The sequence below is a fragment of the Camelus ferus genome, chromosome 16, assembly GCF_009834535.1.
Source record: "Camelus ferus isolate YT-003-E chromosome 16, BCGSAC_Cfer_1.0, whole genome shotgun sequence".
Classification (NCBI taxonomy): Eukaryota; Metazoa; Chordata; class Mammalia; order Artiodactyla; family Camelidae; genus Camelus; species Camelus ferus.
Window position 1 is genome coordinate 25,358,768 of NC_045711.1, and position 24,110 is coordinate 25,382,877.

General features: G+C 57.5%; 2 protein-coding genes across 7 annotated transcripts; one reads left to right on the forward strand and one right to left on the reverse strand.

Moving 5' to 3' along the window:
* Positions 1–40: 40 nt before the first annotated feature.
* On the forward strand, positions 41–6,566 carry NAT9 (N-acetyltransferase 9 (putative)). 4 transcript variants are annotated; one of them, XM_014554859.2, is made up of 7 exons: positions 41–138; positions 599–843; positions 1,726–1,835; positions 2,404–2,547; positions 3,138–3,197; positions 3,408–3,502; positions 3,613–6,566. In XM_014554859.2, the coding sequence occupies exons 2-7, from the start codon at positions 767–769 to the stop codon at positions 3,745–3,747; spliced, it is 621 nt and encodes a 206-aa protein (XP_014410345.1). In that variant the 5' UTR covers positions 41–138; positions 599–766; the 3' UTR covers positions 3,748–6,566. The 4 variants fall into 4 exon arrangements, 3 of the variants coding, with proteins under 3 accessions (XP_014410345.1, XP_032312799.1, XP_032312798.1); XR_004311655.1 differs by lacking the exons at positions 41–138; positions 599–843 and adding an exon at positions 170–544 and having other exon boundaries at positions 3,613–4,298; positions 4,386–6,566; XM_032456908.1 differs by lacking the exon at positions 599–843 and having other exon boundaries at positions 118–138.
* Positions 6,329–23,487, reverse strand: SLC9A3R1 (SLC9A3 regulator 1). 3 transcript variants are annotated; one of them, XM_032456902.1, is made up of 6 exons: positions 22,785–23,487; positions 11,938–12,099; positions 10,879–11,032; positions 8,661–8,701; positions 7,428–7,565; positions 6,329–7,221 (listed from the first exon to the last, which is right to left on the reverse strand). In XM_032456902.1, exons 1-6 carry the CDS (start codon positions 23,244–23,246, stop codon positions 7,030–7,032), a joined length of 1,149 nt encoding a protein of 382 aa, XP_032312793.1. In that variant the 5' UTR covers positions 23,247–23,487; the 3' UTR covers positions 6,329–7,029. The 3 variants fall into 3 exon arrangements, with proteins under 3 accessions (XP_032312793.1, XP_006179511.2, XP_032312792.1); XM_006179449.3 differs by having other exon boundaries at positions 7,428–7,514; positions 22,785–23,486; XM_032456901.1 differs by lacking the exon at positions 7,428–7,565 and having other exon boundaries at positions 22,785–23,398.
* Positions 23,488–24,110: the final 623 nt, after the last annotated feature.

Here is a 24,110-nt window from a genome sequence, read left to right on the forward strand (position 1 = left end):
GGGCGCCTCGCGGAGGCGGGACCGGATTGGGCCCCGGCGGCTGCCGTCTGCGTGGCGGAAGTGGGCGGGGTGCGCCCCCACGCGCATGCGGGACGGGAGGCCGTCCGTCAGCTGGGAAAGCTGGCCTGGCTGGAAGAGGTGGGTTCCACTTGCTGAGGACAGTTCTGTCGGTTAGGAGTGGGTGTGAACTCGGCCGACCCGCGACCCCACTGGTTGCGGGGTTTCTAGGAGAGTAGGCTGTAGCTTCTCGCAAAGGGGAAGGGATTGAGGCTTTAAGCCTACCTCACCCTAAAGTGGTCAGGGAGGCCCAGATGGCTTGGGGAGCGGAAAGAGGGAGGGCCGGAGCCCAGTGGGGTGCTGGGAAAAGGGGTTGGAAATAGATTTAAGACAAGGCTGAAAATTAACCCGAGGGCGGAGTCTCAGGACTGGGGCAAATGATGGGAGTTTTGGTGAAGCTGGTGCCCGGGTGTGAGGCATCGAAGTTCTGGGAGATGGGGCGGAAGGGACAGGCAGAAAAGGCAGCCCATGCTTGGCTCCTTGAGATGTGAGTCCAGGATTGTTTAATTACCTTTAACCAGCCAGATTCCTCTTCTTGCAGGGGTTTAGAGTCTGCATTCTCAGAAGTGTTTGAAAAGAAAGAGAGACAGAAGCTCTTCTGACAATTTAGCCCCAGAAGAGAGGAAATTGAAAGCCCGGGCTCCTACCCTAAGTGGGAGGAGAACTCAGTGTGCTGATATCTTTGCCCTCCCACCTGCAGACTGCTACCATGAGGTTAAATCAGAACATCTTGCTGCTGGGAAAGAAGGTGGTGTTGGTACCCTACACCTCAGAGCATGTGCCTAGGTAACCGTTCACCTGTCACGGGGTGCAAGCCAGCTCTCCAAGGTGCAGCGAGGAGTGTCAGCCTTCCTTAGCACAAATTTTGGAGGCTCTTTACTCTGAGGAGAAACGTTGGTGTGAGAAGTAATTACATACAGAAAAAAATGTAAATTGAAGCAGAGAACTGTGACTTCCCTGGAAGAAGTCACCCATCCCCCTGTTTCTTCCTATCACCCTCTCAGCTTCCTCTTTGGTCTTTCAGTGGGGGATTATTTTATGTAAACTAAACGTGTAAGCAAAAAAGATACTGTCTTCTTGCCAAATTATAAATGAGTACCGTTCCCCTGGTGCTAGTGAACGTGCTCAGTTCTAAACGTTAGCTTGTCGTAAAACTGAGCTGATGGCTTGTTGTGATGTATGCTGTTTTGAAAGGCCAGGACTGAGTCACAGGGTGGGACTCGGTGGTGAATGTCGGGTAGACTGGGTTGGTAGTGCCGTGGGTGTGTATTCTTTACTTGTAGTTTTCCTTTTGGGGGTTCCTGGTGCCCAGCCTTTGTGGAGATCTGTCCAGCCTCCTTTGCTGAATTCAGCTTGCCACTACTTCCCCTCAGGAATTTGAGGAATGTTTAGCTTCGGACTGCTCCCCCGCCCTGATCCCTAGGACTGGAGAGGAAGCCAGACAAATAAAACTGACTCCTGCTGTTATCTTGTAGGACTAGCCTGCCTCTAGTTCTTGTGCCCATGGCTCTCTGCCTGAGGAGCAATTATAACCCTTTCTTGGAGCTTCTGTGAGCCCTCTGTTAGCCCTGTGGGGTTCTCCTGGCCATCCATATCTTCATATCGGGTGTCAGACTGGTGCTTCTAAATCAGTCCTGCATGCTGACGGCCATCCCTCTGTCCCTGCAGGTACCACGAGTGGATGAAATCAGAGGAGCTGCAGTGTCTGACAGCCTCCGAGCCTCTGACCCTGGAGCAGGAGTACGCGATGCAGCACAGATGGCGGGAAGATGCGGACAGTGAGAAGTGGGGAGTGGGGGTGCTGGGCTGGCCGTGTTGTGGGAGGGCGGATTCCAGAGGCCGTCTCCAGGTTCCCTCCCTTTCCTGGTCCCAGCTGTAGCCCTGCTGGGGCCACAGGACATTTGCAAAAAGCACTTCACGAGGTGCTTGGGAGGTGCCTAAAACCCTCATACTTTGATGCCCACTCAAGTCGGTCCCTGTGGCTGACGCTTCTGTCATCTTCCCGCCCACTGCACCGGCCGTGAAAGGAGCTAGAGAAAGGAGAGCATTTGGGGCTCTGGCTGTAAACTGAGGCCCTGCCTCTCACGTCTCTTGCCACAAGCCCAGTGTGACTATTGCACTTTGCATCACTCGCTCTCTGCGAGTACAGTTGTTGTCTGGAGAAGGCCATTGTTTCCTGCATGAGGCAGATTTAGGGCTTTGTAATCAGCCGAAGGAAGTTCTGGCTCCCCTTGCCTGACAGACTCAGATGGGAGTCCTCTGCAGTTCTCTCCTTTGGGTAGGAAGACTGTCCTCACTGCACTTCTTTGCGGGGTGGATGTGATAACCCATCACCTCCCTCCTCAGAGTGTACCTTCATCGTGCTGGATGCAGTGAAGTGGCAGGCCGAGGCAGGCACCAGTGAAGAGAGCTGCATGGTGGGAGATGTGAACCTCTTCCTCACAGATCTTGGGGACCCTTCCTTGGGGGAGATTGAGGTCATGATTGCAGGTTGGTTCCCCCTGGCCCTGCCCTCCCTCCCTCCCTCCCTCCCGGCCCTCAGACCTGCTGAACCTGAAGCCAGCCGAGGCTGCATTGGGCACTCAGAGAGCTCAGTGGGAGGCTCTGGCCTTGGTGAGCCCAGCACCTGGCTGGGCAGACTGCCACCTGGCACCCTGTTAGCCTGCTAGTTCACCTTATTCTGATCTCGCGCTTAGTTGTGAATTTAACCTTTGGTTTTAGGGTCTTCAAACTGCAGTCTGCCCTATCCTTGGGGGTGGAGGGGGCCTGGGGACCCTCTAAAAGTGAAGGTCTTCCCTGGAGCATCTTCCCATGCTGTGCTAGGAGCCCCTCCAGGTTCTGTGTCCATTGTGGTCCTCAGCCTCCTTCTAAGTGACTGTGCAACTGTCCCCAAGGGGTAGCACACTGAGGTGAAGGGGTCAGGTTACTGGGTGTCTCTAAGCTGTGAGACCTTGGATGAGTCATTTAACTTCTCTGTGCTTCTGTCTACTCATCTGCAGATAATCATTTTGTGAACTTGAGGTTGTGAGGATTAAATGAGCCCAGCATGCAGTGTCAGTGATTATTGTCATTCCTCCTAGAGCCCAGCTACAGGGGCCGGGGCTTGGGCACCGAGGCTGTCCTCATGATGATGTCCTATGGTAAGGAAGTCTGAGTGGGTGGTGTGGGGGAGAAGTGGCCAGGCCCCTGGGGAAGGCAAAGGTGGGTTGGGAGGGAGCCTTCAGGCCTGAGGGTGGGGGGCAGGTGACAGTGGTCTCCACTGCAGACTGGGACATGAGGGGGCAGAGGGTGCTGAGGCGAGGGTGCTCTTCATCCTGTGGCTTGTCCTTGTCTCTCATCTCTTCCGGGAGGAGTGACAAAGCTAGGTCTGACCAAGTTTGAGGCTAAAATTGGGCAAGGAAATGAACCGAGCATCCGGATGTTCCAAAAGCTTCACTTTGAGCAGGTAAGGATGGTGCCGGTGAGAGGGTGAGACCTGGGTCCAGGCGGTGGGGCTCCGTGCTGTTAGAATTTGTGGCTGTAACTTAGCGGCCCTGCTCTCTCTGGCTCATGTAGGTGGCTGTGAACAGTGTCTTCCAGGAAGTGACACTTAGATTGACGATGAGTGAGCCAGAGCGGCAGTGGCTTCTGGAGCAGACCAGCCACATGGAAGAGAAGCCCTACAGAGATGGGTGTTCGGAGCCCCGCTGACAGCTGGCCTTGTGTTCAGCTGCCCTGTGTGAACAGGGGTGTAAGAACAGAGCCCTGCAACAAGTGAACGGATGGGGCCTTGGGGGCAGAGTGCTCCTGGCCCTGCTCCAGGCAAGGAGTCTCCTTTCAGGGCCCTTCAGACTCTGGGGCCAGACTTACCTTGGCCTCCCTCTGGCTAGCAGTGTGGCCGAGCCTCTCCAGGGCCAGCCCCTCCTCCTGGCCAAACCTGGACTCTGGCTCTCAGAACCTGGAGTGGACGGTGCGAATCCATGGGAGGAGGCCGGGTGGAGGCGGAGCTGGAGACCAAGGGGGGCCTGGTGAACGGGCAGGGCCCTCCTCTCCCCTGGAAGGCCAGAGGTGCTGCCCTGGGGCTGAGGCATGGGCTGGGAGTAAAGCACACTGCACACGCTCTCTGTTTTCTCATTGGGCCCATGCGGAGGTGAGCTACCAGGAGGCCCAGCCTGCGACATGTGGTCCAGCATCAGGGGGACAGGGGAAGGGTTGCTCAGTCCTGTCATCCTGCAGAAGCAGGCCGGGTGTGACCTTGGGAGGTTTGGAAACAAATGAGGTTGGCCCTGGAAGGACAGACAGGTGACTTGGAAAGTGGGCCAGAAGCAGGCCGGGTGTGACCTTGGGAGGTTTGGAAACAAATGAGGTTGGCCCTGGAAGGACAGACTTGGAAAGTGGGCCAGGGTCCTTGCTCCTTTCTCTTTGGAGCCAGTTTTGAGGGTGGCTGGAGTACCCCCTGCTGATGAAGCTTCAGGCCTCCTACTTAGCTTCAGGGGTTGCAGAGGGAAGCAGAGGCTACTCAACAGTGCCCTCCTGAAGGCAGCTGTGTCCTCTCACCCTCTGCGCCTCACCTCTCAGCCGCTGGGAGCGGCTGCACCTGCCGAGGCCACTAGGGGGCGCCGGAGGCACAGGTTCGGGATTGTCAGGCGGCTTGGCAACGTGCTTCATAGGCAGAGATGGGCCAGGTCCCTGTGCCCCAGAGCGAGGGGGACACTCTGACTTCTAACTATCCATCATGCCCTGTCATAATCCAGGGTGGCCTTCAAGAAAAGCCAGGCATGTTTCGATACACAGTTGGAGGAGAGACACTTGAGGGCACCTAGGGCATTTTCAAGGGGAGAAAACAGTCCCAGGGCCCCAGAGCTTTGGAAGGCGGAGCCCGAACTATGGCTGAGGACTCTCGGCCCCAAGCCTCTTAATCCTGGCATCTCACACCAGACTATGCATGTGAAAAATGAGAATCAAAAATGTGCCTGAGTCTAAGACGCAGACTCCACTTGCTGGGGCCCCCAGCCCCTCAGCGATGGTTTCCTCTAAGCCACCTGTTCCTTCCGCCCGACTGCAGCTTAATCAGAGCCCAAGGTCCTTAGGGCTTCCCCACCCAGCAGGTGAGGTAGGGAGGGGCCCCTCCACAGCCCTGCGAGGGTAGTTCTCTGGCTTCTTCACCGGCAGGGGCCTCCATCAGGGGTCAAGGGATAGAGGAAGGGCAGGGCAGGCCAGGCCCAGCCTAACTGGACAGGTGATAAGGGTTTTGGAAGGTTCCTCTGAACAATGGTGGAATTCAGATCTTAACAGGTCAGAGTGATGAGATAGCCAGATACTGTCTTTTCTCTCAACCCCAAGGGCTCCTATTTCAGTCTCTCTTCCTTACTTGTTCTCTTCAGTCCCAGGAACCTGACTTCTGAGTGGTCTCCTGGTCGGGTGGAGAATAGCCCAGGGCCAACTTCCTTCTGAGCACCTGCCTTGGAACCTCAGCCCTCGCAGGGCACCCTGGTAGGTCTCCAGGATGTGGCCTCAGGTACCAGAGGTCGAAGGGACCTGGATCTCTCATGGAGCAGGGCATTTCGCCCTTGAGAGTCTCCTCCACCACACCTGCCCCAGGCATGTCCCAGGCCCAGCGGGCCAGGTTTGTTCTCCCCCAGTTCTTCCCAGCAGTCGGGTCTGTGGCCAGATAAGAGGATCTGGGACCAGCCCAGGCCACTCCTGAGAATTCTGTGCCTCACTGGCTGCAGGTGTGAAGATTAAAGCCAAGTCTCTGCTATTTGACCTTGGGCAAAACCTCAGTTTTTCATGTCAGTTTGTCTAGGATTAAATGCATTAAAGCATTTAGTACAGTTTCTCACATATAGAAAATACCCAAAATATGTAAGTAAATCATTAAAAAAAAAAAAAAAAAAAGCCAAGTCTTCTCTTTCCAGATCTGGCTCCATCTGGGATTCACACTTTCAACACTCTTGGAATCAGAGGAGTCTCTCAGAGCCCTCTGAGCATGTGGGACTCCATGCCCACCTCCCACCTTCCCTGATGACCGTCCCTATAGGGCGGCCCCAACACGCACAGGCACACTGACCACCGAGCAGAGCACACAACTAAAGCATGGCCTGGCCACCCAGACAGTTGTGGGCTCGAGGCCCTCTAGTTAAAGCCACCTGTCCTCCCACTACTGGGCTTGGGGTCACAGGGAGCCCTGGACCATCGTCTCCCTCCAGCTGTATCCTACCCTCTTGGCCAGAGGCCACCCTGGGAACACCCATGGGCAGAGCTCTAAAGGAAAACACAGAGGCTGAGGCAGTTTGGAGAAACCAGTTAAATTTGTCATAGAGTTTCCTTACAATTGTGCCTGGCTCAGGGCTGGGAAGGGGGTGGCCAGACCCTCCCCATGTCACCCAGGTCTCTGGGGGTGGGAGTAGAAACAAAAAAGTTGAAGGCTAAGGGTGCTGCTGTGTCCTGGGTGCACCAACTTGCAAAATCATGTTAATCAAGGAAATGAAAGTCCGTCTAAACTGTGATACAGCACTCTTTAAAAAAAATCAAATGAACAAAAATAAGATGCCTAAGCCACAGCTCTGAGGATGATGGCCCCCGTCCACCCTGAGATGTTGCTGTAATCTGAGCCCCTGAACAATCCTGGACCCAGTCATCACTAGGGGTCATGAGGGAAGATGACCTCTCGCCCAGTCCCAGGATCCTTGGTCGGTGTAGGTCCCAGTGATGTCCCAGGAGGGTGGCAAGGGGACACCTGGTAGGCTGAAGCGCCCAGTGAGGAGGGAGACAGTGTGCCTTTTGACTGGGGCAGGACGGAAAAAAAAAAAATTCACTTCTGAAGTAAGGGAACAGAGTTCTCTAAAAAAACCAGATTTGCCAAAAGGGGAGATGCTGGTGCTGATTGGTGTATCGATTTGAGAGTAAGTGCGGATGAGAGAAAAGGAGTTAGGGTTGGGTGTGGAGCTGGACGGGCCCTTCCAGCATTCCTGGTGGCTGGTGGGAGGGCCCTTAGAGGTTGCTGAAGAGTTCGTTTTTCTTGCTCCAGTCCATCTGTGGGGCCCGTTTGCTGCTGCGCTTCTGGTGGGCCCTCTCTTTGGCCACGGCCAGGGAGATGTTGAAGTCCAGGATGGGGTCGGAGGACGAGGAGGTAGATGAGGGTGCCGTGGAGTCCTGCATCTTGGGGCTGTCTTGGGAATTCAGCTGTAAAGAGGAGGCGGCAGAGAGCGGGAGTCAGTGCCTCGGCGAGGTGGCGCCCTTGAGGCAGTGCCTAGGGCCAGGTCACAAGAACAGAACGTGGCTCAGCATGTGACCTCCAAGGAGAGCTGGTGTGCCAGGAACGAGTGTGGCCTGGGAACAGACTTCCTGTAACCCAGGGCCACCCCTGCCTGCTCAGCCGGTCAGCCTACCTCCTCACTGGTGTCACTGGAGGTGGATCTTGCCAGGGTTGGCCTGGTCTCGGAGGCTGTCTCAGTCAGAGCTTCACGACTGTCCTCCTGGCACAGAGAGGCAGGGTGTGGGTGGGCAGGGGATGGGGTGGGGAGGTCCTGAGTGAGGAAGGGAGTTCCCAGGGAAGACAGGTGCTTCGGTCTGAGAAGTTCCACTCAAGCCCTCACCGCCCACCTCAGAGCCCCACTGCCTGAGCCTCAGGGATTTACATTTTTACATTCTTCCAAGGATCAGAGGGCAGCCTGGTTCTGCCACCAAGGCGGGAGGGACCATCATGGGATTAGCTGAATTTCTCAACCCCCTAGTCCTCTCAATGTAGCCTTCGGGGCCAGCCTGCCTCCTGGGTCAGTGACCGAGGAGTGGCTTCTTGGAGTGTGGGGAGCATCTTTGCTTGGCATGGGGAACATGTGCGATGCGCCCTGAGTCTCCTGCAGCCCACCCAACTGTTTACTTGGACTTGACCCCAGGATTCTTGAAATCTTAACCCCAAATAGCCATGAAAGGCTTTAAAGGAATAAGGTGGATGAGTTCTAGACCCACAGACGGAGTCACATGGTTCAGGTGGTCCAGGGCCACTCCCTTTGCTGTGTCCCTTGGAGAAGGGAAACCTTTGAGCAGACCCTGCCGAGAGCTCCCACTCCATGGTCTGACCCTGAGTCGGCCCATCCCAGAGCGAAGGCCTTGGCCAGGGCTGCATCTTGGCGCTCAGCTCCTGCCTGGGTTCCTCTGTGGCCCCAGCTGGCACCAGGCCTTGCCATCTCTCCCCACCACCCGCCTCCACTGCCTTCTCTTCCCTTCTGCCCGGGGAGGAGGGGCTTTGTTCTTCCAACCCAGACTGGAAGTAGCAGGGGCTGGGCAGTGCACGGCCAGACACTGAAGCTCTGTTCTTGGGGGGAAGAATGGCCTCTTCTGTATGGTGGGGAGTTGGGGGCGGAGCTTGTCACCCAGGAATGGTGGCCGGCAGAGGGGCCTGGCCAGCCCTCTCCCTCCCGCGCAGGCCCCAGGCAGGGGCTGAGGGATATAAGAGTAGTTACACAGCTGGGCTCAGGAGGGAGCAGCTTGGAAACTGGAGTTTCAACCTGAGCCAGACGCCTCCTCCCCAAACCGCCCCCTTCCACCCTTCTTCCGCTGCCCCGGTTCTCCCGCAGCCCAGGGTCTGAGAGCCAGAGAAGCAGTTAGGGGCCTGTCTTTACCTTCCGGATCTCCCCGTTGGTAAAGGGCTCGGGCAAGGGACCTAGTGGAGGAGAAAAGAGCAGAGGTGAGTGTTAGGATCGGGGAGTGCCGATGGAGTGGGGCATGCATGGAAGGTGGTGGCAGTTGTGGGGTTTGTTCCCCAGGGTCAGTGTTTCACAGTCTCTCGACTGCAACTCACTATGAGTACATTTTGAGCACCCAGCCCCCACAGAGATTATGCGTGTAACAGAAGTTTAGCAAGACAACTTGCCCTTCCCACGTGGCAGTGCTCTTTGATATTTTCAATTCAGTTTCATTAAAAAAAAAAAAAAAGAGGCTGATCTCTGCCTACTGATAACCACTGATAAGTAAGGAACTGTTTGAAAAAAGCACTCTCCTGGATGGGGTTGAAATTTCAGGCCGGCTGCCTGAGAACCAACTGGGAAGCTTGTGAGAAATACAGATTCCTGGGCCTTGGCAATAGTTTCTGAATCAGTGGGTCTGAGGCAGGCCTAGGAATCAATATTTTTCTCATGCTTCCTGCGTGATGACGGTGTCACCAGAACTGGACCGCACCCAGGTACCGATTAGTACCTGCATCAGCTGAGAGAAAACAACCCCACCTCCTACTGGCCAGTGTGGAGACGAGGGGGTAAGGGGTCAGGGCAGAGTCCTGGGTGTGCCCTCCCTCAGCCAGTGGGAAATCTGGTGGTGGCAGGAGGGGTCAGAGGGAGAGAACCCCGGCCTGGGGGCACCCTCCCTGGGCTCACTCAGGGTGGAGGCCCCACCTGGCTGCAGGATGGGGGTGGGGGCTGTTCCATCTCTGGGGACTGGTCAGCCTGGGCGGGACTTTTCTGAACTCTTAGCTTCAGATCAGTGTGCATCTCCCTCCCTGCCCTGGACCTGGGCCTGGGCCCCTGCAGGCATACCTGACTCTTCACTGTTTCCTCCCTCTCAACACCCACAGCCTTCCCATGGTGGCTGGGCAGGGGGCTGCTGGGACACAGGGACACTCACTCCCAGTCCCCTCAAGCCAGCCCCTGGTCAGGAGGCAGCCGGTGGGAGGTGGCATCCCCCTCCATGGAGAGAGTTACATCTAGTTGGGAGGAGGGACACTGGGAAGAGGACCTGCCCTCGGGTCTCCCTGTGCAGCCTCTGGCCAGAGGCTGCAGTCACTGAGGCTCTCGGGGCCCTTCCCCCCCAGCCAGAGAGGGACGGAAGAGGGAGGAGTGTCTGAGGGCTGGGGTGAGAAGGCTGCTGGGAGAGGCGGGGAAGGTGTCTGAGGAGCTGAGTGTACTCCAGATTTCAGGTGCATCTTCCCAAACCAAGAGCAAGGCTGGGGGCTTCTCTGGGCCTCAGTTTCCCCCTCACTGAGGAAGGGGATTCTTTGAGTTATCTGGTTTCCATGTACTTGGGTTCTACCCACCTCCCAAGCCCAGAGAGTGCTGGGGACTTCCAACTGACCCATCCCTGCTTCCAGGACCCATGGGCCCCTCCATCTGGGATCTAAGTCTGTGGCAGGACCTTTGTGTGCACCCCTCTGCTACAAATAAAACCCTTAGGGAGACCCACCCACTGCATGCAAAGTCCAAAAAGGTTCCAACCACCCCACACCCCCTCCCCGAGGACCCATCTTCCCAGGGAGAAAATCCAGACCAGGGAGCAGAGCACTATTCAGCTCCTCCCTGCCCTGGTGCAGCAGCCCTGCCCGTTTGGCTTGGGCTAGGGTTGGGGAGGTGCCAGCCTTGGCAGGGTGATGTGGGGGATGGGGAGGGCAGGGGCCCAGGGACTAGGGGGGGGAACCCACTGCCCTCTAGAGCCAGCAAGCCTGGGTTGCCAAGACAACCTGAGAGAAGGGAAGGGGAGGCACTGGGCCCCTGTCATTGGACTCTGATCTGACCAAGCAAAGGCTGAAGGCCTCCCCAGAGTTAACCCCTTCCTTGCATTGGCACCACCCTGAGAACTTGCTAGGGGTAGAGGGGTCGGGGCTCAGGCCTCCCTCTGGCACTGCAGCTTCTACCTGGGAATCAGCAGCTCGGTTCCATCTCGCCATCCCTCACGCCGGCTTACCCCTGTCATATGTCATTCTCAGAAACCGACTGCCAACACCTGCCTCCTCTCTCTGACCCACTCTCCCCACCCGCACTGCCCATCTACCCTCTCTTGGGATACAGTAAATTCTAGAGGACTGGCCAACATCCCCAACCTGGGGGCCTCCGGCTGCCCCACCCAGCTCACCATTCAGGTGCTCCTGAGATGGGATCACTTTGCATTTCTTGAAGAACTCGTCGGTCTCCTTGTCTACCACCAGCAGCTTGGCCTCGTCCCCACCAGCCTTGATGGCGGACACCACATCTCCGTGCTGTTTGCCCTCCATGCAGACCCCGTTCACCTGTGGGTGGGGGCAGGGGTGACTGGTACAGGTCTCAGTTCTTGGGGGGCTAGTGGAGGAGGTACAAGTGGTCCTATCTGTCCTCAGTCAGGTGGCAACTGGAGGACACTCTGCCCCTCTTGCCTGTAGTGTCCAGGACCAGGCCAAGTGGTCCTCCCACTTGACAGTCAGATGGGGAGGCGGGACATGTGGGAAAAGCCAAAGAAAATACCCAGCCGAGACTGAGCAAACACAGCTGTGACGGGCGGGACAGGAAAGACCTGGGAGGCCTGGGTTGGGCCCCAGCTTCTCTCAGTACTTACCTCCCAGGGCCTTGGTTTGCTCACGTGTAAAATGAGAAGTCCTGGGAGAGCTGGTCTTCTAGCTCTAAGGTTCTAAGGCTGAGATTCTGGGACTTGCCCAAGGCATCTGGCTCCTGCTTCCTCTCCCGATGGGCGCAGCACGACAGGGTTAAAGCGCGCCTAGCAGCCTCACTTGGGAGAAGCCTTCATCTTCCCGCTCCCACCCCCGTGCCCACCCCCGTGCCCGGCACAGAGGCCTCAGGCGTGGAAGCCGCGGTGGTCCCAGACATGTACCAAGATGGTCGGGTGAATCGTGGGCTGCTGAGTGTGTCTGCTTGGTGAAGTGCTCAGCAGGAGATGGGGGCAAGAAAGGAGTCATTCCAACTCTCCATCTGTCCATCCATTCATCTATCCACCACCTATCTCTCCTTCCTTCCTTCCCTCCTGCCTAACCACCCACCAATCTTCCCTCAAACCCCCATCCTCCCTCCCTCCCTCCCTCCCTCCATCCATCCAGGGCTGCCCAGGCCCCATGGGCTAACCAAGGAACAGATGGTGTGATGGCTGCCACAGGGGAGGTGGTCTCAGGAAGGAAGAGCTCGTAAAGGGGGCAAGAAGCATTACCTCCACAATGCGGTCCTGGGCCCGGAGCCCCGAGGCCTCAGCGGGTGAGTCTGGGTCCACGGACCGGATGAACTGGCCTGGCTTGGACTTGTCGCTATGGAGGTTGAAGCCGTAGCCATTGGGGCCTCTCTTCATGGCGCAGAGCCGAGGACGCAGCTCGCGCTGTGGGGAGAAAGGAGGGGCCACGGCCCATCTGTATCATCCCGGGTTCCGCTGTCCCTGCTCTGTGTCTGACCCTACCTCCCCACTAAGGAAGACTGGGAAGAATGCAAGTTTGCTTAGATCCCACATAGCAATGAGGGAGGATGCTTGCCCGCGACTCAGAAGGCCTGCGTGGAGACCTGGCATTGCAGCAAACCACCTGGGTGACCCTGAGCAGAGCACTGCCTCTGTCCACACCACAGTTCCCTCTTCTGGCAAGCAAATGAGGGGTGAGAGCAGATTAGCTCAACTTTTGACATTCTAAGGTTAATCATGTTATTTTGACTGCAACCTCACCCTCCCAGCTCATGGCTCATGGCTCATGGCTCAGTCTGGCCCTCCTGGGGGGCTGGAGTAGCATCCCTGCCAGCCTGGTCAGATCCTTGGGACATGTGACTGGGGAACCCAGCCCCTCTGTACCCTGTTCTCTGCACAGGGGAAGCAAGCGCAGGTGTTTACTCAAAGCTGGTCCGCATGTTTACAGTAAAGTCTTCTCTCACCCCTGTCTCACTCCCGTCTCGTCCCCCCAAGTTGAACGGCCCAGGGAGCTGGGGGCCAGATGACCACAAGCCTGAGGGAGGCACAGCCAGGGGACAGGACAAGGACACCCCACCTGCAGAACCAAGGCTGAGGGCAAAGGGAGCAACAGAACTAGCAACAGAACCCCTAGCAGTCCCCTAGGAGCCTGAATGGGGAGGAGGCGGTGAAAATTGGGGCTGGGCTGAAGGGAGCCCTGAGTAGCCATGGCCTGGAGAGGGATCCCACCGAAAGGCCACAGGAAAGATTTCTCTTGAGCTCTCAGACCCTCCACTGAGAATGGTTTTTACCATCCTTGGTCCGACTTAAGCAGCTTAGCTTAGAAGCTGCAGCCCTAGGGCACAATTACATGACCAAGGGATATGGTGTGAAGGGGCCAGAAGTCGGAGCCCAAGGACTGACCAGGGTTCCCCTTCCCTCCTCCCAGGCCTGCCAGCTGTGGGTTGCCACCCAGACCCCAGGCAGGGAGCAACGGCTGAAGTCAGGGCCCTGACCCAGGTTCCAGCTTCACTGCTTATGAGCTGTATGACCTGGGGCAAGTAATTTCCTTCTCAGAGCCTCATTTATAGGCCCTTCTTAGTGCCACCTGCCTCCAAGGGTTGCTAGGAGGTCCAGTGAGGTAATTAACATACGTGGGATGTTACCACTCTAAAACCCCTGTGCACACAGAGACTTTCCCATTGTTAATTCTAAGGAACAGTCACAAGAAGCGGAGAAGTGAGATGCTGAGGGTGGGGTGCCAGGTTGCTGTGACACCTCAATCCCCAGCTGGGAGTGGAGCAGGCAAGGGAGGGGCGGGGACGGAGGGGAGAGCTTACAGGCTTCCTGCCCCAACTTGCCAGTCTCAGGAGGCAGCTGCCATCTGCGGTAGAGAGGCTCTGTCCCCACCCCTCTGCTCTGGAGGGTGACTCTGCCTGCCTTCCTTTAGATGCCTGGGTGGGCCTTTCTCTGTTTCAGGATGTTGGTAGGGGGTGTGGAGAGGCCAAGACAGGAAGGAGGGGTGAGGTGACGGTTAGGCCCTCGCTTGCTTACTTAAATCTGGGCGAGGCCCTGGGCGCTCCCCTCCATCCCAAGCAACAGCATTGACCGCTAAGTGAGCACAAACGTGGGGGCCCCACAGAGGCACCCTCGTCTCTCCAGTTCTCCTCACCCACCTCCAGCTTCCTCCCTGCAGGGCCCACTCCCCGCTGATGTCCCGGCTGCTTACCCAGGGGCAGCCCTTCCCACAGCCCACAGCCCACAGCCCCCGCAGCCCACGGCCCCTGCAGCCCTTCTGGACTTAGGGATCTGGTTCCGGGAGTAAGTGAGGCTCTTCTCCCCTCAAGCTAATCCCTCCACAGAGCCGCCAGCCCGGCCCTCCCCCAGGCCCAGGTGAGCAGGAACAGGTCTGACCAGTTGCTACCATGGGGCAGGCTCAGCTTTCTGTCCCAGCCAGGCTGAGCTCCACAGTTACCCTGGGAAAGAGGGGAGGGTGAAGCCCCGGGGAAGGCAGAGGGCAGCTTCAACGTCTCTTCTCCGCCCGCTCCCCCCACTCCAAAGAGCCTTCCTCCCCAGTGCAACCTGGCCGGAGATGCCCCCCTCCCCAAGATGGGGAAACTGAGACTGGAGACGTGAAGCCCACTGCCTGATGTCTCCACCGCGGGCTCTGACTTAGAACCCGCCCACGCTCCTTCCAGCATCCTCAGGCTGGCTCATAAGGACCCCAGCCCAGCCTGAGGACTCAGCCGGACTGGCATATACTGGCTGCAGTCTTTGCTGGGAGGTGCTAGGAGCTGATGAAACCACAGGCTTCCTTCCGGGTGCTCAGGGCCTCTTGCAGCCAGAGCTACGTAAGGCTTGGGGCAGGCCGGCGACTGGGCAGTAAGCAGGCCTGCAGCTCCAGGTGACCTCTTGGCTGGCAGGGCTGCACTTACTGCCCCCATGATGGGTCTCTGCGCTTCCCTTACTGATCCTGGGACATTTCAGCCGGGGCTGTTGCCGGGTGACCTGGGGTTACCGCTGGAGGGACCTCACTTCCCTCTGCCAGTCTCAGCCATGAGGATTTTGGTAAATGGCAGACCCAGCACGGGGGTCTCAGACCCCCGCTGCTCCCTCCCCACTGCACTGGGACCAGCTCCATTGCTTTCTGAGGGTGGCTGAGCAGGTAGACAATGAAGCCCCAGGTATTTCCCGAAGAGCTCAGACAAGTATGGAGCTCCACCTAGCTCCTGCCTTCCCAGGTCCCTGGAGGCTCCCTCCCTTCCCATGGGAAGGGGTCGCGGGGGGCTTCCCATTCCTCCCAGGAGACCAGCCTTGTTCTCTCCACCCCTCCCCCAGCTGCCTCCAGGCGGTGTCATTGCCAGCTGCTGAGTCAGCCCATCAAAGGAACCCATCCCAGCATGGAGGCTGGTCTTTTCAGGAGTCCCAGGGGCAGCTCCCTAAAGGTCCATGGTCTCAGCACAGACAAGAGAAGATGGGGAGGGCCAGGCACCTGGCCAGAGCTTGGCCACCATTGCTTCCAGGCCTCACCCCCAGAGCTGGGGCAAAGCCTGCATTCTGCCTCTAGGAAAAGGGGATAAATGGAACAGCCAGGACATCTTGAGCCTGGTATGTGGCCCCCAAGAGCTCAGGAGGGGACTTGTGCCATGGTGGCAGCTCCAGAGAGGTCCAGAGCTGGGAGTGGGGTGACTTCAAGGGGAACATGGCCCTGGAGTGTTCAGAGCCTCAGATGGGTCTTCCCGTGATGAAGACAGCTCAGATCTGCTCAGTGAGGAGACTGGCAGAGACATGGCAGTGTGCGAGGCAATGGCGGCTGAGGGGCTGTGCAAATGGGCTGGGCGGCTGGGGGCTGGATGGGTCTGAGTCTCTCACTTCCAGGCAATGCCAGCACCCGCCGCTTTCTGGGGAAGACCCCATCAGGAGAGCTGCCTCCAGACTCTTCTCAGGGGGGCTTCTCCCATCCTCTGGGTCTCAGGCTGTCCCGAACCCTGCACAGGCCTGACGGAGCTGCTCCCTCATTCCCTCCTCTCCCCCAGGGAGCCCAGCACCTCCCTAAGTGGCCGCCCAGTCACCTCCACCCACGCAGACCAGGGAGCGGACTTCGGGCACGGAATTCAATAGGCACCACTAGCAGCCACCTGGAAAGCTGGGGAAAGTCGATACCCTAATCCCAGTAACTGTCTCTGGGGAGCAGGTCCAGGGCCGCTCCCTGCTCCCCTTGCTCTCTGTTCCCCCTCGGGGAGGGCAGCTAGGGGCCAACGCCCCACTGGGCCCAGCCCCTCCCTGGCCGGTGCCATGGTGATGGGCCCTACAGAAAACAGCTGGGCTGCTTCCCATGGGCCAGCCAGCTCTGGGCCCCAGAAGGGGTGGCTGGAGGAGCAGGAAAGACCACCAGGGTGGCTGGGGGAACAGAGACACCCATCACCTCGGAAGACTGCCCTTCCCCCAGCCCAGCCAGACTAGGGCTATTGTTTATGCAAATAAGATAAGAACGGTACCCTGCTGCCCCTTGCCAGGAATCAGCTCCGCTGAGAGGGGGGTGGGGGGTGGAGAGAAAGCACCCTGGCTGTCCGGGTTGGGGAGGGGGTGGGGTATGTTGGGAAGGAAACATGGCTGCTCTGGGAGGCTCTGGAGACACAGGCCTGGGTCTGCTGCCAGCTCTTCAAGGAAACCAGGATGGGGCAAGCTGGCTCTGCTCGGGGCTGACGTGTGACCGAGCAGCATGGGGGCACTGTCCTTAGGGCAGGCTGGGAAGTGACCAGGAGCTCAGACCGCTGGCCAGTCAGTGTCCAGGGCTTAGGCTGAAGGCACCCTCTCCTCACCCAAAGGGAGGTACAGAGGGCCTGGCTGCCAATGACCCACGACCTCCGGCCCTGAGGTGGCTTCATTTCACCCTATAAGGACCTCCTGCCCCAGACCTGTGTGGACCGAGAAATGTCAGACACCTCCATTTGCAAAAAAGGGGCAACTCTAGCCCTTCTCCAGAGGCCCGCAGGGCGGGATCCAGGAGGGAGACAGATGACAGAGTGAGGGCTGCTTCTCTGACACCCCCATGCAGGGCTCTGAGCCAGGTTCTCCCTCTTTTCTCCTGGTGCTGGCCAGAGACCCATCTGACGGGAGAGTTTGGCTCCGGTCTCCCCAGGGCTGGGCAAGCCTGGGACGGGGCAGGCTGGTACCTGGGCTGCTGTCTGGCTGGACACCATCCAGGCTGGCCGCCCCATGCCTGCCTGCCTGCCCCGCGGGCTTCCTACCACTCTCCCTCCCCCTCTGCCCAGAAGCCTCTGGATTTAACTCCTGAGCGCTGTCCCAAGAGGCTCTATAAGGACCTTCTGGGAACTTGTGCAACTGGGGCTCTGAGGGAGTAATGAGCCGCAGCTACCATTCAGGGAGCGCTTACAATGTGCCAAGCGCCGCATTAGGGCTTTATCAGTGTATTTTCTCGTTAAAACCCAATTATAACCCTGCAAGGAAGGTATTATTGCCCTCTCTTCACAGCCAAAGTAACTCAGGTTCAAACAGATGGCATAAATTGCTCAGGGACACACAGCTGGCCGGAGGAGAGGGCTGGCTCTGAACTCGGACCTAGGGTAGCACTGCCCAACAGAAACAGAATGCTATGCATGCAGGTAACTTAAATGTTTCCAGCAACCCCATTAAAAAGCAAAAAGAAACAAGAGTAATCAGTCTTAATGTCTTACTTAACACACTATCTCCAACATGTAATCTATTAAAATGTTACCCGTGGGATACTTTACATCCTTTTATCTGTACTAGGTTTCCGAAATCCGGTGTGCACTTTACATTTTACACATCTTGATTCGGGCTAGGACATTTCAAGCGCTACGTGCCAGATGGGCTCAGTGGCTGCTGAAAAGGCCACAAAGACCCTAGAGGTCTCACTTGCAACCTCTTCTACATCTCCATGGCCTTAGCTTGACTTATAACAAGCGCAGGGAGAGGCCGGAGCCTTTGTCACTGGGAAGTCAGAGCTCTAGCCTCAGTTCCACAGCAGTGAGGGGCACTAGGACTCAGACTTCAGGGCATTTGCACCCCTTGTCCTTTTCAGGGTACAGGAGCCTAAACATTGTCTAAAGGTCTGGGGACATGGTGAGTTGTCCTACCCTGGGGGGATGGGGAGGAAGGCCAACACCAACAGTCAAGGTTGGCCTCTGGGGGCCCTTTGTGCTACGGGGGAGCCTCAGAGCAAGCAAGGGTGGGTTCTCAGGACCTGGGGGTGGGGATACAGACTTGGTCACCAGACTCCCGGCCAGGCCCATCATGTGAGAAGGGAATGGGGCCAGGAGCCTACTCTTTCTGGACTGAGGCATTCCATCAGGGCAGACACCTTTCCTGCTGGAACGACACCCCTGGGGACAGAAGCACCTGGGAGTCCGGGATCTTTGTGGGGAGCTGGTTCAAGCAGCCTGAATTGATGTGATGGCCCTGGTGTGGCCTAGAATGTGATGGGCAGACACCCAGCTGGAGAGTCAGGCCCTCAAGTACAACCCAACTGCGTGGACCACTGGATGTGCAGACACTGGAGGGAGCTGGCTTCTAAGACACACCCCTGCTATGCTGTAAGGGCTCATGAGCTGAGACCCCTGGGGCCACGCCTCTGAAATGATGGAGCCTCAGTCTCCACATCTAGACAAAGGGGCCAATATCTGCCTCAGAGGGTGGTCGTGTGGATTAAATGAGATAAGGCACGGTCAGTACAGGGCATGTTGCCAGACCCAAATAATAGCTATCATTGATTATTCATCAGCTTACAAGATGGAGAAAATAATACCTAACTTGCGGGTTGCGGTGGGGGGAAATCAATGAAATATGCATTGATATCTTTAGGGTACTGGGCTGGGCAACTAGCAGGCCGAGTAGAAATTTGAGTTTCCTTCCCCAGTCTTAGAGCAGCTGCCATTGTTGGGGCCTGGGGCTCCAGTTGCTCTCTGTAAGAGGCTGGCAGCATCCACAAGACCTTAGTGAGGCCTTTTTTTCTCTTAGTTCCTAAGCACCACCCCACCACTTTCCCAGGGACCAGTGGGATGGGAAGCCTGGGGAGGAAGAGAAGGGCCCCCATTGAGATACACAGGGGTTCCTTGAGAAGGAAGCCCCTGTTCTCTCTCCAAGAGAATCATCTCCAGAAGTGAACAGGAACCAGACGGTAAGAACTGGGGGCTATCCCAGGGGAGAAAGAAATTCCAAGTATGTGGCTTAAGAGGAGGAACCAACACACAAACCATCACACCCTGTCCACTGCAGATCCAAACATCCTACAGCTCAAACCCTGCTCAGCTCTCGCAGATTCCAACTTGGTCAGTGTGACATGGGAACCTGAGAATGAGGCTGGAGGCTGCTAGCTGATGGTGCACACCCTGCAACCACTCTACCTAGCTGCCTGGGGTGCCTGCACTGTCCCTGCCTCTGGGATCAGGGTCAGGTCTGGTGGGAATCCACCCCAAGCTGGGCACGTACACGCATCTCCATCATTCTATTGAATCTCCCCAACAGCCCTGCAGGCTGGGCGGTGGGTGTCCCCATTTCACAGAGGTAGAGGCTGAAGCTTGCAGGGAACAGTGAACAATCAGGGTCCCAGAGCCAGTGGGCGGCAGAGCTGGGATTCATACGTTCATCTGGCTGTTCCCCCAAATGCAGATTTCTCGCTTTCGAGTTTTACAGTGGAAGCTGCTAGTAGGCAAGAAAGAGGAGTGGGTAGGCTCTGTCTGGAATTCCAATCTCTGGGTGTGCTCAGGGGCACAAACAGGTCCAAGTGTACTGGACTGAGATGAATCAGGACGAAGGTCCCTGAACGCTGTTACGCGTTCATTCATTCATACAAAAATTATTTACTGAGCCCCTCCCTACTCTGTGACTGGAAGGGCGCTGGGGATATAAACATAAATAAGCCATAGCTGTTGCCCTTGGGACTCACTATGTGGTGGTGGAGGAGATATGAACGGATGATTCAGATACTGTGTGTTCAGAGCGAGAAAAGATATAAGGACAGGGAGTTGGAGGAGGCGAGGAAAGAAGAGCTCCTTATGCCTGTGGGGTCAGCGAGAGGCTCCCTGGGAGGTGAGCTGTCTTGGAGAGCATGCCCCACGCGGAAGGGAACTGAGCGTTTCCACATGCAAACATCAGGTGCGAAGGCTCAAAGCGCAAGGCGGGCTAGAAGGAAATCTCGCCCCTTGGTGTGGTTCAGTGGACTGTGGGGTGCAAGAGGGGTAGCAAGAGTAGGTCACCAGATTGTGAAGGACTGTGGAGTAGCACGTGATTATCCAACAACAGGGACCCCGGATGGAGAACTTACTGATGCCAGACTTGGCCACACCTGCACAAGCCCAATGAGAGGGGCAGATCCAGGGCTAGCTGTCCCCTTGGGGGGCATGCAACAATCTCTGAAATATTTATTAATTCAGATCCCAGCAACTAACGATCACTGAGCACTCACGCCGTGCGAGGCACTGAGCTCCTGGCCTTACAGACATCCCCATGTAATCCCGCCAACCCTAGCCGGCAGCTGCTGTCACCCCCAAATCACACAAGAGGAGATGGAAGCTTAGAGAGGCTGGTTAAGAAACTTTGTTGAAGGTGGACCAGCTACTACAGCTGAGCTGGCTCAGGCCTGCCCAGTCACCACCGCAGGCCCTTATATCGGGCACCAAGCTCAAGGGTTTCAAACCTCATCCTGTGCCTGCGGGGACCATGAGCGGGGCGAGCACAGGGACAATGCTGCTCCTCCCTCCCCGTGGGTGGGGGCGGGCAGAGCTGGAAGCACACCTCCACCCCCTCCTAGACCGGTAACATGGGCACCCCTCCACCCAGGCTGGTCTTCCCAGTGAGATGTCACCCGTCACCCACTCTGAATAACACTTTCCCTCTAGCATCTCTTTCACTTCTGAGATAACTAACAAAGCTAGCACAACAGGCCCCACTTTGCAAGAAAATTCAGACTAAAACTAATTCGAATTCAAATGCTGTAAATAAGAGATACCTTTTAAGGGAGAAATTAACTCCTATGATGTCTATTAACATTATTTTTTCAATGACAGGCTTGCCCACTACACGGGATTTCATGGGGATTTCTTACCAGAGGGATTTAACATTGCTGAGGGGCTATGCAGAGGCTAAGGGAGACCTTGCTCAGAGCTGGGATTCAAATGCCTGGGTGTAAAAGCTCAGTTCAGCATCCACAAAGGGCTGAAGTACTTCTGATTATGTGTAAAATTCTAGAGAAGGCAGGTATCACTGGAATCCAACGCCCTCATTGTATAGATGGGGGAACCAAGGCTCAGAGAAGTTCTGATTTGCTTGTTGACCAGAAACCCAAGGAGGCCTGGTGATGGTGCCCCGGGGCCTGGCTGGAGGAGGTTCTATTCCCTCCCACCAGACCAAGAAAGCACACAAATGCAGGTGTCACAGCACCATCGGGGGAATCCGATTCTATGCTCACCTAGAGAGCAGGAAGCCAACCTCTGCTGCCTCTTCAGAGGGCCTGGTGGGGGAGCACACGTGTTAGGTCAAGCCTCCGTCCTGACCTCTGTGTCCCTCACCTTCTCACAGGCTGTCCAGCACCCCAGCAGCAGAACCAATGGGAGGAACTGAACATGACTGCAAATTGGTGGGGGAGTTGGGGGTGGGAGGGTGAGCGGGTTACTTGTGCAAGTGCCAAAGTCCAAAAAGAAAAATGGAATGACAAATTGATGCACTAGGTACAAAGTTCAAACTGGATTTCTGCCTGGGATCAGAGGTCATGGATTCCAACTACCCTGGTGTCAACCCCCTGCCAGGGGTGCTCCGACCCCATCCCCACCCCAACCCTGGCCAATGCCAGCTTGGCCTGGTGGCCCTGGCATTCCTGGCACCAAGCTCTGGCTGGACAGGGCTGTTGGTGACCTCACTTCCACCAAACCAGTTGATCCTCTCGGGCTCCACCTTCTACCTTAGAGGCTGAACTGTGCCCTTTCTCTGTCAAGGGACGCTCCTGCTGGCACCACTGGACACCCCTGCCACCAGGTGGAGAGCTGGCACAAGCCAAACAGGCCCTGGGCAGGCCCAGGCCCTGCTTCCCCCCTCATTCTGGGGACAGGAGGCTCAGTACAACTCCTGTTTTGCCTCAGCTCCTCCTGCAGCTGATCCAAACTGGGGATCATTAGAGGAATCACCAAACACGGGCAAAAAGCAACCAGCCTGCTGTCCAGGGACTAGAGGGAGAAAGCTGACACCAGGGCAAGACCCCCCTTCCCATGGTGACCTGCTGGCTGCTATATAGCCAGGGCACGCGGGACCACTCCCATCTGCCCCCACCCCCATCCCCCAACCATTTCTCCTTCTCCAAGGTCTTAGCCCTCGCTTCCAGATACAAGTTAGCGCTTACGCCTCACATTCCTGAGAATCATAAATCCTCCTGGGTGGCAGAGCTGCCACCACCCCACACCCCTAGACCAGATGCCTCTGCACCTCCTCCCTGCACCCCACCCCCACACATCGCCTTGGGACGGTGGAGCTCCTCTTAATTCACACTGGACTTCAAGAGGATGAAGTCCAGCCAGGCTGAAGTTAATGATACACACGCCAGTGGGCTGTAGGGAAGGGAGTAAGTACCCGGAGAACCCAGCCTACGACCCCTCCCCTCCCAGCTCCACATAGAAAGGGGTAGTTATTCCTCTAGCTTTTTGAGGTCGGGGAGCTCTCGCTTCACCCCAGCTTCATCTACCACCCCCAGGGGCAGTGGAGGAAGCTGGCCACACTGGGGCTTGGAGGGACAGGATTGGGGGGTTCTGAGGGACTAGACCAGACACCAACAACATAGCCCTGGAAAAGGAGACTGGCTCCCTTGAGCCACTCTCCCTCATCCTTACTCCTAAAGGCCAAGGGACAAGACGTCCAAGTGGCAAAGGCGCTCAGGGTCCCAGCTCAGTCTGGAGAAAGGGGTAGGTGTCGCCGGACGCAGCCTGAAGCTTGTAACTGCCAATTCGCCCGGTCGGCGGGCGGAAGCTGTCTCCCCCTTGAGGATCGAGTTTCAGAAAGATTAGGCGGGTAGCAGGGCTGGGCGTCCGGGGCGCCTGGGTCTCTCCACGATTCCCCCTCCTAGCCTGTTCCAGCCTTCCCACCTGGCCAGAGCCCGCACCTACCCGCTCTTGATGGCTCTTCTCGGCCTCGTGTGGCTCCGGCGCGGCGGCCGGCGCCTCATTTTCGTCTCCAGCCCCTTGCGCCTCAGAGGCGGCCGGTGGCTCGGCCTGCCCGGGCCCCGCCTGGGCGCGCAGCAGCTCCTCCCCGACCTGGACGCCCAGCTTCTGCAGCCGCTCGTCGGTCTCGGGGTCGACCACCAGCAGGCGCACAGCGTTGAGTGAGGCACGGATGCGGCTCACTACCTGCTGGTGGGTCTCCTTCTCCACGTTCTCGCCGTTCACCTCCACCAGCCGGTCTCCGGCCAGCAGTCCCGACTTCTCAGCCGGCGAGCCGGGCTCCACCAGCCGGATGAACTGGCCTACCTTGCCCTTTTCCCCGTGCAGGTGGAAGCCGTAGCCGTTCGGACCCTTCTCCAGGCAGCAGAGCCGGGGCAGGGGCGCCCCGGCCGCCGAGTCCGCGCTCATCTCGCCCTGCGACGGCTCAGCGGCGCGAAGTGGGGTCTGGTCGGAGTCCGGAGACGGGACGGTCCAGCCCTTCCGCTCACCCTGTGGGCCGGGAGGCGAGAGCGAGAGCGGCAAGGAAATCCCGCGCCGCAGGACTGGCCGAGCGAGCAGGTGTCCCGCAGCGGCGGCGGCGAACTGCAAGCAGCCGAAGCCGGAGCTCACGAGCCAATCCTCGCCCTGCGCGGCGTCTGAGGGTTCCAGAACCAGCCCCGGCCCCTTGTTTCAGGGGCGGGGCCGCGCCGAGGGTGTGGGCCACCGAGAGCCAATCAGACACCACAGAAGGGGGCGCTCTGGCCGGATGAACGACACCGACCAATAGGAGCGCGCAGGGGCGGGGCCCTGCTCTCCGCGCGACGTCCCGCGGCAGGAGAAGAAAAAGGGCTCAGGAAGTGGAAGTGTTTGTTACCAAGTGGCTGGAGTCGAGGCTCAGGGAGGGGGCGGGGGCGAGTTCCTGGTACTGGGCAGAGCAGCCCTCAGGCTCTGTTCTGATGTCCCCCCCACTGGTGTCCGGGGTTGAGGAGAGCCAACCCTAGGATAAAGGACCTGAACGTTTAACAGCCTTTAGGCAAAGCGTGCAGCTCCAGGTGGGGGTGGGGGTGGGGACGGGGACGACTGTTGCCAGGAAAACCGCTCCGGCTCCGGGACTGCGAGGTCTCAGCAGTCTTACGAAATAAGACCAGTAAGACCGAGGTCCACCTCAGATCCAACAGAGTAGTTTGAATAACGATATTTTCTCGTTAGTAGGGTCTCAGGACCCTAATAGGGGTGCGGGCTCTGATCCTTGCTGGGACAATGTGAGGGCTGAGCAGAGAGCCCGAGGCTTCA

What these genes read in the sequence shown, in the direction of transcription:
- SLC9A3R1 (XM_032456902.1), bottom strand. Translation starts at nt 23,246, where the DNA reads ATGAGCGCGGACTCGGCGGCCGGGGCGCCCCTGCCCCGGCTCTGCTGC. An exon ending in AGAAGAGCCATCAAGAGCGG is followed by an intron (nt 12,100 to 22,784) that starts GTAGGTGCGGGC and finishes TTCTCCCCACAG; the next exon opens with CGCGAGCTGCGTCCTCGGCT. An exon ending in ATCTCAGGAGCACCTGAATG is followed by an intron (nt 8,702 to 10,878) that starts GTGAGCTGGGTG and finishes CTCCTCCACTAG; the next exon opens with GTCCCTTGCCCGAGCCCTTT.
- NAT9 (XM_032456907.1), top strand. Translation starts at nt 435, where the DNA reads ATGATGGGAGTTTTGGTGAAGCTGGTGCCCGGGTGTGAGGCATCGAAG. An exon ending in GATTGAGGTCATGATTGCAG is followed by an intron (nt 2,548 to 3,137) that starts GTTGGTTCCCCC and finishes CATTCCTCCTAG; the next exon opens with AGCCCAGCTACAGGGGCCGG. An exon ending in CCTCATGATGATGTCCTATG is followed by an intron (nt 3,198 to 3,407) that starts GTAAGGAAGTCT and finishes CTCTTCCGGGAG; the next exon opens with GAGTGACAAAGCTAGGTCTG.